This window comes from Falco peregrinus, chromosome 11, assembly GCF_023634155.1.
Source record: "Falco peregrinus isolate bFalPer1 chromosome 11, bFalPer1.pri, whole genome shotgun sequence".
Classification (NCBI taxonomy): domain Eukaryota; kingdom Metazoa; phylum Chordata; class Aves; order Falconiformes; family Falconidae; genus Falco; species Falco peregrinus.
In genome coordinates this window covers 29,881,707-29,897,512 of record NC_073731.1, presented here as the reverse complement: position 1 = coordinate 29,897,512, position 15,806 = coordinate 29,881,707, and the positions used below count along the sequence as shown (strand labels likewise).

Below are 15,806 nucleotides of genomic sequence, written 5' to 3'. Positions count from 1 at the left end.
TCGCCGCCGGGCCTGGGCCCCGCCATTGCCGCTCACGCCGCTGCCGGCCCCCGCGCAGCCGCCCCACTCCCCACACCCGCCGCCCCGGCTCTTATATAGTGCTCCGCCACCCCACCCCGCGCCGCGCCGCGCGCCCGCCCCTCCCCACCCCGCGCCCCATAGAAGCGGCTCGGGGATTGGCCAAGCCGCCGCCGGTCGTTTGTGTGGGAGGCGGTGATTGGCGGAGCGCGGCCGCCAGCAGTTGCCTCCTTGCGAATGTGTGTCTCTGGCAGTGTCAATGGCTCCTCCTGCCACGGAGCAGCGACGGGCTTGAGACGGGCAGGACCGCGGGGCTCCTTTAAGAGAGGGATTTTCGGGGGGGGCCGGGGAGGGGGGCCGCGGCGCGAACGTCCCCCACAGCCAGCGCTCGGGAGAGCCAGCGGCCGGCGGCTCCTCTGCCTCTCGAGCGAGCCGGCGAGGAGGCGGCAGCGGCGGCGGGACCCACGCCTGGAGACCCCCCCCCCCCCGCCTTCCCTGCTGCCCGCTGCTGCGAGGCGGCCGCCCCGGGGCTCCCTCCTTCCCTCCCCTCCCCGACGAGGCACCGGTTGCCGGAGGATTCCCCCCCTCCCCTCCCGCCACCCACACGAGTCGGCAAATGAACTCGGTCCGAGCCGCCAACAGGAGACCCAGGCGAGTGTCCAGGCCGCGCCCGGTGCAGCAGCAGCAGGAGAGGAACAACGCCGCCGCCGCCGCCGGGGATCGGGGTAAGCCAGGCGCCGCCGCGCCGAGCGGGGGCCTGCGCGGGGCTCAGCGGCGGCCCAGGGCCGCGCCGCGCCCGGCCGGGCACCGGCAGGAAAAGCCCAGGCTGCTTCACCCTTGGCTCCCGCTCAGGCCGCGCTTTGTTTGGCTTGGGCTCTGCCCCGACTCGGGGCCGCCGGGCCCTGCCGCCGAGCGGGGGAGAGGCGGGGGCTCGGCCCCTTCCCCGGCCGCGCTCCCGTGCCCGCTGGGGAGGGGGCAAGCGATCGCCGCCGGCCCCTCGGGACGAAGCGGGTTCGACGCCACCCCGAGCCCCCCGCCCCGTCCCCGGGGGCTGTGGGGAGACGAGCCGCCTTCGCCCGGGAGAGCCGGTCCCTCCCCGCGGGGAGCGGCGGGCTGGGCCCCCTGGGCCGGCGGAGGGAGAGGTGACGCGGGGGGAGAGCGGGGACTGCGGGGAGGCGGCGGCAGCGGGAGGGGGGTCGGTGCCGGCCAACTTGCGCCGACACCTTCCCCGCCACCGCTGAGCGAAATGGTGCTCGGGGGCGGCGGCCCGGGTCTGGCCGAGCCTCCGCGGCCCGCCGCGCCGCGCAGTGTTTGCTGCGCAGTTCGGCGCCCAGGCTTCGGTTACAGCGCCCGGCGGGGGGGCACGGGCCGCGGCCGATCGGCCATTTATTTACCTCAGCCACACCGCCCCCCTTCCCCCCCCCGCCCGCCCCCGCCGCGGCAGCCGGCGGTCCCGAGCCGGCCGGAACGGAACGGGGGCTCCGGCCCCCCGCGCCTCAGCCCTGCCCGGCGGGTCCGCCCGCGCCGGTGGGGCCGGGGCCTAGCGTAAAAATAGTGATAATTTGGAGCTAATGGGGGGAAGCACCATTGTCTGAGGGGATGAGGAAGCGGCGAGGTGGGATTCCTCCCCTAATGGAGCCCGGAGCGGGGTCGCTAGTGCTAGGGTAGGGGGGGAGGGGGGGGCTCAGCCCTGGCACTGTCGCCCCGGTGATGGCTCCTGGGGGTGCGAGTGTGCGTGTGCTCCCTGTGTGCAGTGCTGGGGGGGGTGGTGGTTTTTTTTTTTTTTTTGAAGGCGAGATGGGGGTGGGATTGGAGGAGACATTTTGCATGTCTTATCTGGTGGATTGGATTTTAATTTTTTATGCATTGGCTGTCACAACTCTGGCATGATAAAGGAGACTGATCTGTGGTGCAGTTTTAGATGTACAAATGTCTTTTTAAAATAAAAAAGCGCCTTCATTGTCATCTGAATGTCTTTTGTTTGAGTATCTAGGATATCGCGTCGAGAACAAGGTATTTTAACTACAGAGATGCATCGTGATAAATATTTCAGTGCGTTTTACGCAATCAAAACATTTTAAGCAAATGAAGTAAAGAAAATTTAATCTGAGGAAGTATTTTTAATTCTCCATTCCTCCCCCCTTCCCCTCCTCCCCTTCCTTCCCCCGCCCCCCCTCGCACACATTGGTCAGAGCAAAGAATGTTACCCAGACCAGATTGCTGTGTATATAACCAGAGGATGTGATGTCTTATGCCCAATTATGGGTCTTGTGTAAACCTTCCAAAATCTTCAGTAATTATATAATTAAAATGACTTCTCGGGTATACTGACATTTAAAAAAAACAACACAACCAAACACCTGAAAAACAACAAAAAGAACTTCCTCCTCTCAATGATATGCACTGAGGATTTTCATCATTGATGGTCCATATGCAGAATATAGAATTTTTTCTACCCCACAGTTTACTTTTTCGTTTAACAGATAAAAGTAGGATTTCTAAAAGGCATCCGGAAAGGTGTGCTTATGGATTAAATGCTGTGATTATCCAGTTTTGCACTAGACTGCCTGACTCGAACTGTTCATATGTTATTAATCTGCTAAAGATACAGGCAGAAACTTTTTCTGTTAAAATATGAGGCTGCAATTTATTTGTATTACTCTGATGTTTTGTGGAATTCTGCAGTCACCTAATTTTAATTTTTTTTACATTGTTACATTGTTCATTGCTGTTTGCCATTCAGTGGTGATAAAATTGTAACAAAATCAAGTTCCACAGTTTTCTGAAATTACTGTTCCATATCGATCACTGCTGGCTTTTTCTTTGCATTTTTGAAGGTCAGTTGCATTAGGTCTGGCTTGCCCAAAAACCTATCCACAGTATTAGGGTCTTCTGTTATTACTGTTATATCTACATTTGGGGTGTCTAGTGCAGCTCCTGTTCCTATCTCAGAACTTACAAAGTCTGATCCACTGTATCTGGAAGTTTTCCATTTATAATGGCAATTTTACCTGTGACTTTGATCATGTTGTACAGGGCTGTTACTGTAAAGGATGATGAATAATGCTGCTAAATTATAAGCCAATACAGTAGGGTTAGATTATACCACACAAGTCAGTGGTGACTTTTTTCACCTTTATTCCCAGGCAATGTAGGTCATCTTAAAAAAGGCTCTACAAAAGAATCAGTATAAGTTATTAGGAAAGGGTTTATATTAACCTCAGATTTAAATTTGTGGTTTTTTTTTTTTAAAATTATTAGATAATGTGAGTACAGCTGTGATTAAAATTATTCTTGATTATTAATTTCTTCTCATATTACAGCACAGCACTTTATAAGTACAAATATCATGGAGCAGAGTTGATAATGTAGCATGTAGTTAATCTTTGGAACTTCTTGTTTCATATCATTAGATTGCTTAGTAAAACATGTACCAGGTCTTGAGCTTTATTTATTATTTAATGCTGCATAAGTAGACAGTGTTTTGCAACTGTGTAACAGCTGTTACATTTTCACCACTGGGTAATAATCGAGTTATGACTCCTGTTGTTAATAAATAGATCACTAGGACAGAAATGGTTTTATGAAAGTCCTTCATCAAAAGTTCCTTGTAAGGGCTTAAAAATCATAAGAGCACTGTGTTTTATACTGTGAAGCAATTCTTATTTTTATGTTTTTTATATATGTAGTGTGAATAGATCTAATAAATGCTTAACCATGCTATCTATATTATACATTGATACACAGTGACTGTATACCTGTATTCTGACTGTTGGGGAAGGGAGATCATAAATGATCACAGATAAAAAATTTTTCTTCCCCAAACTCACTGTATTGTACAGCCAAGATAAGATGTCATCAGGATATACTTCCCAAGATGTTTTGCCTTATGTTCTGCTGTTCATGCCTGCCTCCATCTATATTAGCCACTCTGGCTACACTGTGCTACTGTTTCACCTCCCTCCTGATCTCTCCTCAGTCACCAGTGGGGTTGCCAGTGGTTTATTCTGTGGTTTTGGAATTCTGCACAGAAGATGCAGAAATAGAATGGTCTTTTCATTTTCTTTAGGACAATGGTCTACCCAAAAGGAAATCTGGACTGGGTGATGTCTGTGTTTAAATATTCCTGTGTTTGCTTATAGTGCCTGTTTGGTTTTTCTTTTTCCCTTGAGCGTATAGGTTTAGCTACAGTTTTAGGAAGAAGACAGTTAGACAGTTATTTACAACAACAAAAAAAATCTTGTCCGGAGTGCAGCTAAAACTGCCAATCTCAGAGCTATGACATGATTTTTGTTTTATTGTTTCTGTTCTTTTCAGAATAATAACTACATTAGTGCATATGTGCTCCTTTATAACATAGCACATTACTGGATATGGTACTAATGAGGTTCTGAGCTTTATGTCCAGTATTAGGTGCTTTTAGGATTGGATCCTGTATACTGTTAAGTACCAAATGTGTAGCACCGTGGCAGCTGCGTCTGCCACAATCCTGTGTGTTCCTTTTAGGTGGTAGCAGTGTCCATGTGACAAGGCAGTGAGCTGGCTCTGGAGCTGCCTGCGCCAAATGCTAACTGCTGCTTTTTTTTTGGCCTTTTTTGGGGGGTTTTTGGTTGTGTTTTTTTTTTATTATTCCCCAAGTTGATTTTTGGCACAAATGCTGGTACAAGGGAAGGGATAACACTGAAAGCCTGTGGGTGTGGCAGAGCTGTCGCAGCTCCGTTTTAGGTTGGGTTGAGCTGGGTCAATACTTCTGGAGTTGGGGCATATTTAATATATACAGCCTGTAAACCTACCTTTCAAGTTTGCTTCCCCTCCTTCCCCCCAATCTATTTTCCAAAGAAAACAAGACTTCTACACCCATACAGTCTGTCTGTCTCTCACTCCGCGACTTCTGAACTTGTTAGCTCATTTCAACCAGATTTGACAAAGGAGTGTGAAGTTCTTAAGTTTTGTGGAAATGATTGGCTGGGTAGAGAAAGAAGACAATGAGGGAAAGACATTTATAACTTACCCTCTCTACCCATGCCAAGAAGCAGCAACCAGCTGGCCTGTCGGCACACAAGGTAATTGAATTAGTCATTTGTCTGTATAGGGGACATGAGGGCTTGAGGTACTGGGAAAAAGAGTAGGTTAGGCTGTGTAAGATGCAAACATGTAGCAACTAAGCTCCAGAAGATAGCTTGCTCACAAAGCTTGAATTTTGTAATGCTGAGATAAATATCTCAGGAAAGTTAAGGAGTCTTTATTTGGCCCTGTTAGAAGTGTGTGTGTGTAAGCATATGCGTGACTATATTTTTGATATATTTTTTTTTAATATATGTACCAAAAGGCTTATGGTGGTGTGTGCTGGGCTGCGATTAAATGACTCTTATTCCGAAGCAAATGCCCAGACTTGCATCAAAATAACTAAATTGGTTTCAGTTTTTTGTAGGATCATCTCTTATGGCAAGAAGTCAAGAAGTCAGGCATCAGTCGCTCCAGGTGGAAAGAAATCTAATTCAGACTTTTCCATATTCCTTGAAAGAAAGTCCTAGACTGGGAAAAGATATATTTACGTATGGATATGTAATCCATGTTTCTGCAATGAAAAGTTACCAAAGTCTACCTTACAGATAAAAGTTTTGAATCTATAAACTTGGTACTTAAAGTACAACTTCTGTTTTCCAAAGCCAGATTCTGCATCATGAGTACAAAAGAGTGTCTGCATACCCCTGTTGTCCTTCAGGTAGGACAAGTACCTAAGTTTATGCTAAAGCTTTCTATGTGGAAAGATGAAAATCAAGTGGTTTTGTTCTTGCTACACACAGTAATGTTCATTGCCCATGATTTTTGTCATATTTTTGTCATTCATAAGACTATTACCAGAAATAGGAAATCTTTTTCAGTTTAGTTTCTGTGTTACAAAAACTCAGCCCAACAGTTTAAGAGGGAACATTTGATACCTTTCTGCTTTGGGGGAAGGTAATGCTCTGTGCCCCTCTCCTGCTCTGGTGCTTCCTGGGAGAATCACAGCTATGGAGTAGACCAAAGCTGTCCAATGTGTCAGGCCTTTACTGCAGGTGTGCTGGGCACTAAGCGCACTGGATATGGAGGATTTAATGTATATGCATACAATTGGAGCACTGTGAATGCTTTGTCAGCCCAGCAGCTGCCTGGGAACGTCAGGCTTGCAGCTTGCTTTACCGCGGCAGTTTCCTCACCAGCGTGGTAAATCTGGTGTGCCTAGCAAGTGCTGAATTTGCAGTGCTTGTGCAGAGTGGCTGCTGCCTACATGTGTTTATCTGGCACATTAGGCACACTTACTCTGCCCATGCACAGTGGTATCACAGGGGAGGCCAGGTGCTAACCAGAGGGAGGACTAGTGGTTTTGCCCACTCTCTGGTCGGGGTCACTTCTGTAAAGGGAGTGAGTATGCACCAGGTGTATGGTAATATGGGTCACCTGTGGCAGCACTTGAAAAGTTCCTGTTACAGCTTGTGGCTGTAAATTGTGTGGTCTGTTGAGAAGATGAGGTAGTGTGTTTCTCTAAGATTTCTAAACTGGGCTGATTACATCTGTATAGTCTTATGTATTGTAAGAGACAATGCAGAAAAAGTAAATCAGAACTGTGCAATGCATGGATGATAAAAGCAAAGGAGAGAGGAAAGCATAACTGAACTAACAGGAGTTGGGAAAATGGAAGGTTTTTTTCAGTTACTTTGTCATTAGCTAATCTTCTCATGTTTTCTGGTTGTTAAGTACTTCTGTTTCTTGTTTATGTGGTGTTTCTCTGTTCAGCACTTGAATAGGAGGGGAAGCATACTTGGTGATTTCTGTTGTTCATGGTACTAAACTGTAGTATCTGAATATAGCTGAGGATTTTAGCCCGAGTCCTTCAGTTCATGATTAAATGAGCAGGGAGTGGGGGGGAGGAACGCACTAAAACATGCAGTGAGTTACAGAATCTGCTTTTGTAATATATTGGTACTTTTAAAAAAGACTTAAATTCTTGTAAAAGAGGAGAGTGGGATCTAGGTGTAGATTCTAAAGTAGAGACAACACTCTAGAGGAATCCTCTATCATTTAAATTGTGCTTCCTATTAGAAAGTTTAGTGAACTTTTTTGAGCTGATTAAAATCTCTGAATCTGGAATACTTCTTAAAAGCTGACTTTCATAGCAGTTATTGTAGTTCTTGATAGCTGAGTTTTGCTGCTTACTGCCTGTTCTTAAAATGTTGTTGCTCATCCATACATAGAAGCTGGGAGGACACCGACAGGCAACAAATAAACAGTTGTAAAATGTACAGTTCTTTCAGCAGGTGTTTAGGGACTATCTCTTATGCTCTCCTCTGAGATACTTCATTTAGTTGCATTTTGACAAGATAACTAAGTAATTTCAGAGCCTGTTTGGCTAGAGGAAAGGGGGTTGTCCCATTATTCCTGCTTCTAGCCCTGTGTTCTGATCCTCTGCTTTGTGTCAGCACTTGCAGCTCCCTGAACCACATCACCCCAGAAATTATGCCTCCAAAACACCCTGAACAGTTATCCGCTGGTTTAGCACTTCAAACTATCTTAACTGCAGAATTTAGTGAGTGAGTAAAGAATAGTGGTCGTCATGTACGCGGTTGGGGGGGGGGGAGGGAAGCGGGACTGCCCCTCGTCCTCACAGCGAACCGTCAGCTCGGTTTATCCGTCATGGGAGACGGGAGCCTTGCATGGTGACTGGCAATGGTCCTGTCCCTTTGAGAGGAGCTGTCAAAATGCTGCTGTGGCTCTGTTCTATGATTCGTGCTGTGATACGTACAATGAAACCTACTGTTCGTTGTAACAGAAACCTGCAGTTTCCACTCCATTGCCAGGTTTGTCAGGTCCCTCCTGATGTCTTAAATGTGAGTTCAGGCACTGCTTTGTTCTGGGAGCTCAAACTGCGGCATAGTTGTTTTCTGCCTAGAAACATCGTTGCTGAGGCTCCTGGGTTTGTTTCTGTTAAGCAGCTATGTTTTATTGATTCTACTGTGTTTATTCTGCAAAACTGTATAGAGATACCATTCCAATACATACCGGACATTACTGGTATTCTGATATCAAAGCAATAGTAGTGTTTATCTTCTTGCGCAACTGGTTTTGTGTTCCAAAAAACTGATTCAGCTGTATAGCTCTACCATTTGAGTGCCAGTCTAATGTTGATAGAGTGTATAAAGTTTTTCTTCGGTTTTTCTCTCCTGCTTGACTTTATTGAGCTTGGTAGGTATTTGGGTTAAGGTGGGTTGGTTGGTTGATGATGACTTTTGCAACTATTAGTGAAAACTGAATTTGAAAATTATCTAAACCTCTTATCAGATAGTGCTCCTGGGCTGGGAAAATACTGGGGGTGAACAGTAAGAGTACATGTGGGTTATTCTAGCTGGAAGCCACTGGAAGGATTGTCCTCCTTACGTTCCAGAGAACTCTTTAGTTCCTAGCTCCCAGAGAAACAAGCATTCCTGGGAATGAGGTTGGGAAGCAAAAGGTTGGGTTTTGTTCTACTATGAATTGCCATTAAAAGACAAAATCAACAACCATACTTGGAATCATTACACTTGCTTTAAATAACCCCTGTTCAGACCGGCAGGAGAGCTGAATTTGCAGTCTCATGGTCATCATGCTATGTGCCTGCTTCTATACCAAAGGACTGGTTAGCATGACTAGGTCATGTTACTATTTCCTTTCGGTAATCCCAATTTGTAGTATTTGGAAACAGCCTGTTTACCTTAAGGGCTCCGATTCGTGGGTTGTCTTCTGTTGCTTGTTTTCAGCTTACACATCTAGAAGCAAAGGTTCAAGGGTTTAGCCTTTTGGTTTCTAAATAGAGGTGAGTTTTAGCTCTCCAGCCAGTCTGAATTTCAAGCTACCTTTGTATTTGGACAGGTTATTGTAGGATGACAGGTTACCATATGTCAGCTGATCTGTGGTATCTGATTCACAGTAATTGTTCATGTGTATGCTCTTAGCCTGTGGCAAATGGAAGGTAATTTGAGTTAGCTTGACCCTCTTTCATTACGCTTTTTCAAGGCACTCCCTTCTCCACATGGATTGTTAGACCTGCTGGAGTGCCTTGGCTAAAACAATAAGGCAGTTTCTGTCCCCGAGCTAGTTTGGGTGTATCTGTACAAGAGTAAGATGAGGACTTCACCACAGTTTCCTGTATTGTTGCTGTTTTGAGACCATACCTTGCTGAAGGAGTGAATACTATGAAGATGCTGCCCTGAAAAATCAGTCAGATGTTATAATTACCAGGTGCGTTATTCTTTAGCAAAACCTGTGAAAGCTTTATTAGTGCATTGTAAGACACCACAAATAAGTAATTTATTTCACAGTATCTTGGTATACTTCTTTCTTGTTTTTAAAGAAGTAGGTTTTACTTCGGGTTCTTTCAGAAGGTGCTTGGTAACTGAAATAATTCTAGCACTGCAATAATGCTTTTGGATGTTCTGATTCAAAGGCCACTGAAATCCTGGCTAGCTGAAAGATTCCCATTGACCACAAATGGCACTTAAATTTGATCTGAAGTGATGTGAAAGGTAAAACGGTTGTTTTCTTAGGGCTTAGTTCTTAATTGAAATTTTATTTTGCAACAGTAAATACATAGCTATCCTGTCTGGTTCATCATTGAAAATCTAAAATGTTACTTCAATGCATACAGGAAAGTACTTTTTGGTAGTCGGGTACTGCCATGCTGGCTTGCTGCCTTACTGAATTTCTAAGACTCCCAAAGAGAAACTCAAAACTGCGTTTTGACCCTACCTTGTTTCCACTTCTCCCACAGGTGACTGCACTACTGATCCTGTGTGTATATGACAAATAAATAAAAGCTTCTTGCCCGTGTTTCATTCTTATGTGGCCAATGAGAGGGTTTTTTTAGGAGGTATTGGGTGAAACTTACAGTTCCCAGGCTTCTTGTGCTTGGGAAAGTGAGTGGAAAAGTGTGACTTTTTTTTTTTTTTTAATTCAGTCTTCTGAAGACATAGGCCTTGGTGCAGACTTGCTGTAGTCCTCTGAGAAATAAATAGTTGTGAAAGTTTGTCAACATACATTTAGAGAAGACTTTTTGCTGCCAGAAGCATAGGGAAAAAATGTAAAATTTTAATAATTTTTCTAATAGCTGAGGTGAAAATGGATGCTTTTCAGCAAAATAAGCCTTTCCTGACTATTAGGAAAGCAAGAGACCAGAAAGATGACCCAAATGCTGTTTGGTCATCAACTTAAGTTGTGTATAGTAGCTGTTCAAATTGATGTTTGCTATTTCCTTAAGCTGTTGCTGTCTTGAAGGAGGAAGGGCAGCAACTTTGTTTAGATGGCTGTTACATTAGTCTTTGGTAAGATGTGACATGGCCTTTCTTTGAAGGAAGGTGGTAGGATCTGTGGCCATCTTTTTTGGCAGAAGGCTTCACCTTCTTCAACAGTCATTCGTGATCAGTTATTAAAAATAAACCAGAATTTACTCTGGAACTTCACTTGCTCTGTTTTGACTTGTATTGACTGCAGCTGCCCAAGTCAAGGTCGTGGATAGGGACAGGAGGTAGCTGAGCACCATCCGTTATGACCTTGGAAGTTGCAAGACTGAAGGTGTAGGGTGGCTGCAGCTTATGAAAATGAGTAGTGGGGGTTCTGTCACAGAACCATTTTATTCGTATCCATTTGGAGCTTCTGCAAAGCCCATATAGTAACTGAGCTTCTGAGGGATATGCTTGAGATTGTTGTCGAGAGAACCTCCTTCACCATGAGCTGTGCAGTCATTCGGCTAGCTAAGCACTAGCAGGAGGGCAGGAGATAAATGCTTTGGGCTGCTGTTGCTATCTGGATGATTAGAATAAGAATGGGTGTGATTGTGATAATAGGTAATATCTGAATGACTTCAGGTGGCCTTTGGTAATGAGTTCAGACCTTTCATATCTTGTCAAATTTCTTACCGGCAGCTGCTCATTGATCAGCAGTTTGTGATCAATAACCTGCTGACACACTTGACTGTATCAGTATGGATGCTTGCCTTTGTCAAGTTTTACCTTAATTTAAAAGGTTTAAGTAACTGAAAAAGGCATACCAGAGTAGGTTCAGTGGGTGTCTAATGAAGCTCTGTTCAGAAGTTGCCGTAGTATACGTCAATGTGCTGTTGGATTTCCCATTTTGTCCAAGTAACGTTTGAACATCTGAGCTTGTTAACATTGCGTTAACAGGGAATCATGTTTACTGCCAGCTCTGTCTCATCTAAACCTATTTTTTAAATGCCAGAGAAGAGTAAGAGGTGAAATTATTCTGATTTTCAGTTATAGACAAAATAGCTTTAATATGTAATTTTAAAGGGAAATAATACATTGGCCAGGCTAAAGATGAAATCTTTATCTTTTAGGGGCTTCTTGCTTTAGTATAGCTATGAGCTATAGTTTCTGTAAATGGGCTGAAAACACAAAGTGAGTATAAAGGAAGTGTTAATTTATTTGTAAAAATGTGGAGGGAAAATAATGGAAGATGAATTTTAAACAAAATTCTATTTGAAATTTTCAATATTGATACTATGTGATAGTCCAGTTTAAGATCAGTTTTCACTTTCGCACCATGATTTTTTTCAGCCTGTGTTTTCAAGAAACTGAAGATTTGAGAGTGCATTCTGCTGTGCGTTGCTCCTATGCTGATTAATACAGTGGAAGTTAAAAATAGGTAGCGTGTGGAAAAATCATGATTTTTAACTTCTGTATTTGAAAGGCCTGCCAAGCAATACCTGCCATCTACTGATGCTGTAAGAGTGGATTCATTACCATGTTCTTGGGTAAATCCCAACAGACTGACTGTGTAGTTTTTAATTTATTTCAGTCATCTTGATAACCAGAACCACAAAGAGCACTATGAGCTGTCAGCGTTGGGTTTTTTTGTGTGTGTGTAAGATTTAGAAATATTATACAATGATGCAAAATCAAGAACAGTAGCTGAAACACTGAGCATGCTGAAATCTGAGTTGAACACAGTGCCAGGCTGGATATACTTTGGGTGCCACCCCAGTGTTTCTTCCTGAGCAGCAAGGTTGGACGTCCAGCATTCCTCTGCCTGCCGCTGCTAACAGATAGCCTGCTGAAGCAGTACTGTAATGGCCGGAGATGGCAGAAATTTTCAACTGTTTCTGTCACTTGAGTGGTGGAAATAATTACCACTTCCATAATGAGCAAGTTATAAATAGTAAGAAAAGCTGAATAAGTGGTCTGTTTCAGTATCTTCGTGATGTTTTTATTTAGGTGTAGTCACTAAAATTGTTTATATACTGTGTTAAACATTCACCATGATATTTTTTTTTTAATGTTTGTAGGGTCCTGTTAGCAGGCAGGTTATGTGTTTTAGTAATATAAATGCTGTGTGTCTGTTAAGCAGTTCCTCCAGCTACCATGAGCCTGGGTGTTCTTTTGTAAGATTTCTGGAATAAATATTTTCTCTCTTCCCAACAAATTCTTCTAGTACTGCAGAAGTGGCCAAATATATTACAGAAAATGAATTTTAATTCCTCTAGTTTGTGAAATCAAAATATGGTTTGAGAAAGGGGCAAACAGGGATAGATAAGAATAGCAAGATTTGAGAGCTTGGTGTCCACAAATCCTGCTTGTGTTGGTTTTGTAGACTAGTTAAAAAAATAAAAATCAAATCGACCTGCTCCTTTTGTGTTAATACAGATAAGAAATATATTTCCTCCCAAGGCATTCCTCCTCTCCCTTGCCCCAATCAGATATTTTTCACATATGTGGAACAAAATTCTTAAGTATCCCTTTCTCCAAACCTAACTGGCAAAGTATCCCTACCTAGATAAAATTCCTGTTAGTGAAAGTCTCTGTAAAAGACTTAATGATCTTGGGGATTTAAATGAAATAAGAAATTACTTTTTCTAGTGACTTTTCTTTTAAGAATAGGCTCATATGTATGTGTGCATATGTAATTTTTTTTCTTTAAAGTGAGAGGACTAATTTGGTGGTTCTTTGTTTCCTCTTTCAGTAATTCTAATAACAGTAACGCAGTGGGTGGAGTGAGGCTAAGGAGCAGTTTCTAGTCCAGTAGGTTCCTGACTTGCTGATTTCTTTACAGAAATCCTTATTTTTGTATATGAAAGAGTTTACTTAGGGGAAAAAGCTGCTCAAGCATTCAGTGGTGTAAAAAGATACTAATCAGTGGCACTCAGTTTTAATCTTTCCCTTCTGCCTGAAGGTCTTATGTTGGGGGTTGCAGTAAATGTGGGGAAATGTCTTTTATCCCACCATTTCTTAACAGTGATTCTGGTGATGGCCTGGAGTACTTTCAGGTACTGGTGAAGGGTCCCCTTTGTTTTACTGATTTGGATGTTTGTCTTGCAGTACTCTTGTGTCTTGTAAGCTTTCACTCCTGCCTGTAGCTGTCCTCATTGCACACCTGGGATGTAGCAAAGTACCATCATTCTGACTTCAGCAGTGGGAAATGAAAGCGTAAAGAAATGACATAACTTGCCCAGAGTCACCAGGGAGGTCTGTAAGCACAGTTTCACCGTTGGTTTAAGCAGTGTAATTGCAGATGGACACCAGAAGGGATGTTCTTGGTGGGGCTTTGCTGCTTCCTCTGTAGGTTTTGGTGACAGTGCACCTGTATAATCACAGAATGTTGCGTGAGGGAGGTGGTGGGAAAAGGTCTGTGCTCTCCTTCCTGGTAGTGTTCTACTCCTAAATTGGTTTATCATGAAACCACATCTGCGGCAAGGCACAGAATTGAACATGATGCTCTTGGGTTCCGGGGGTTGGTAGTCTAGTTCTGAACCATACAGTCTCTCTTGATACAATACCTGTCTTCCTTCTGGACCTTATTTCAGTGCTCAGCTTCTCCCAGGGTAAAAACAGATACTTGAACTGGGAGTTGTTTCTCTCAGTTGTCATTTGTCCTGTGTTCCCAGCTGATCCCTCTTCAAGACAAAGATCACTGAACAGCTCAAAATAAGGTTGCGGTGGTGCTTTAATCTTTCAGGGCAGCAAATTAAGGTAAACGGGAATTGCAGTTGGCCAGCTTAATTATGCTAGGCTGAAAACTGGAACTGCTCTTGAATTGCCACGTGAGCTGTATGGCCATCTGTCATTGGGGCAACAACTTGTATTCTAAGGGGCAGCTGGCAGGGTTGAGGCTTGCTTCAGCTGGCAGATTTTTTTTAATTTGCCACTGCATGTCAGTCAGAGCTCTTATTTGTGGGTAAGGAAGAGAGTAGGGGTTGCCTTAATTGTTTGTGCAATTAACTTAAAAAATCCCAAGAGGAACAGTGGGCATTTCTGTGAGAATAAATTAAGTTTGTATAACCTGCATTCTGTGTTCCTATAGCCTTTTTCTTGCGGGTTGGAGATCCAATATGTGACAGTTGTGTAGCCATAGGTGTGCCTGTGGGTGTGTTGAACCATAGATAGGGCATAAGAAAATGGTACCTTCTTGCTAAAATGCAGTGTTACATTGTAAAAGCACAAATACTGAAGGAAATATATTTCAGAGACAGCCTACAGAAAGGATCCTGTGGAAGATTCAAACATTTATATTTTGTAGTAGCTCTTTAGAAACTGTATCTTAGAGGCTCCTGAGTAAGGATGCGGTAACTCTTAATGGTACTGATCATATGGACACATTGCTGTGAGCAGAGAGAGAGAAAAAACACTTATAACATCGTTTTATCTGAGGGAGACTATGTGGGTTTATGAAAGGTGACTGCTGAGAAAATAAGTAGTGGGAGAGTACACTGCAGTTGGCAGTCAAACAATATATAGCTTTTAATTTTAAATGCTGTGAATATTTTTATCAGAAACTGGGGTGCTGATCCCTTTGGTTTTGGCTGATTGGATTTTTTGCTCTTGTTTTTTCAAGACCCGGAAGAAGTTGATGGTTTACTGAATTTGGGAATTCTCTGGGAGCCCAGGATAGCATTTTACACTTGGCTCTTGCATAAGTCTAACTGTTACTACTTCTTCATCCCATGCAGCCACCTGATATGCTGGGGGTAGAGGGCAGGAAACAGCATAACTTTAATAATGGATTCTTAGTCCTCAGTCAGTCTGGACTGGTACAGGTGATACTCTGCTCTAACTTAAACCAGCTGCTGGCTGCTCTAAAAGGACCTTTATAAAGGTGATGGTAGGTGGCATCCATGTGCTCCGTCCACTTCTTCCAGTTTTCTAGCATGCCCAGTAGACCAGAGACCATTAAAGGGAATATGTGCAACATGCATTTACTGACTTTGTGCTGGTAGGATACACTGGTTTGGTCTCAGAATCTGTCTCAGGGCTCGTTGTGCCTTTCCAGTGTTTAGAAATAATTGGTAGGGCCACCAGGCTGTTATGGTTTGAGTCTTATGAACATGCAGTAGGGCATGTCTGAAGCATCCCCTCATTGTTACGTGTGGCTCAGAGAAGAGTCTGGAATTAAAATTTTCTGTAGAGCTGTCCTACTAAATTATGACACTTGCTAGGTGAAAGCAAATTTTTGATGGGAAACTTTTTTTTGCTCTCAGATGTGGTGGAAGTCTTTAATTGCTTCAGATTTCCAGGAAATTATATTTAGCTCTCTGTACATTTCAGTCTGAAAAACATGGTTGATTTGGGCAGTGGGGGAAGACTAGGAATGAAAAGTTACAATTTTAAGTACCAGAAGGGGCAATGGCAAACTATTATTCTCGTTTATACTGGAGAACGAAGTTCAGTGGCACTTTCAAAATTACTTCCAGTGTAATTATTTCTGATGAGGGATTTGCCTGATACTGTCTGTATTTTGAAATGTTCAAGCCCTTGACTTAGTTGCCT

General features: G+C 43.8%; 1 protein-coding gene across 2 annotated transcripts in view; it reads left to right on the top strand.

Annotated features, from left to right (window-relative positions):
- Window positions 1-274: 274 nt before the first annotated feature.
- FBXO11 (F-box protein 11) overlaps window positions 275-15,806 on the top strand; it is a 78,865-nt gene continuing 63,333 nt past the window's right edge. For both annotated transcript variants that reach the window (XM_055816629.1, XM_055816628.1), the window contains exon 1: window positions 275-743. In XM_055816629.1, the coding sequence (XP_055672604.1) occupies window positions 635-743 (109 nt within the window). In that variant the 5' untranslated portion in view covers window positions 275-634. The remainder of the gene's footprint in view (window positions 744-15,806) is intronic.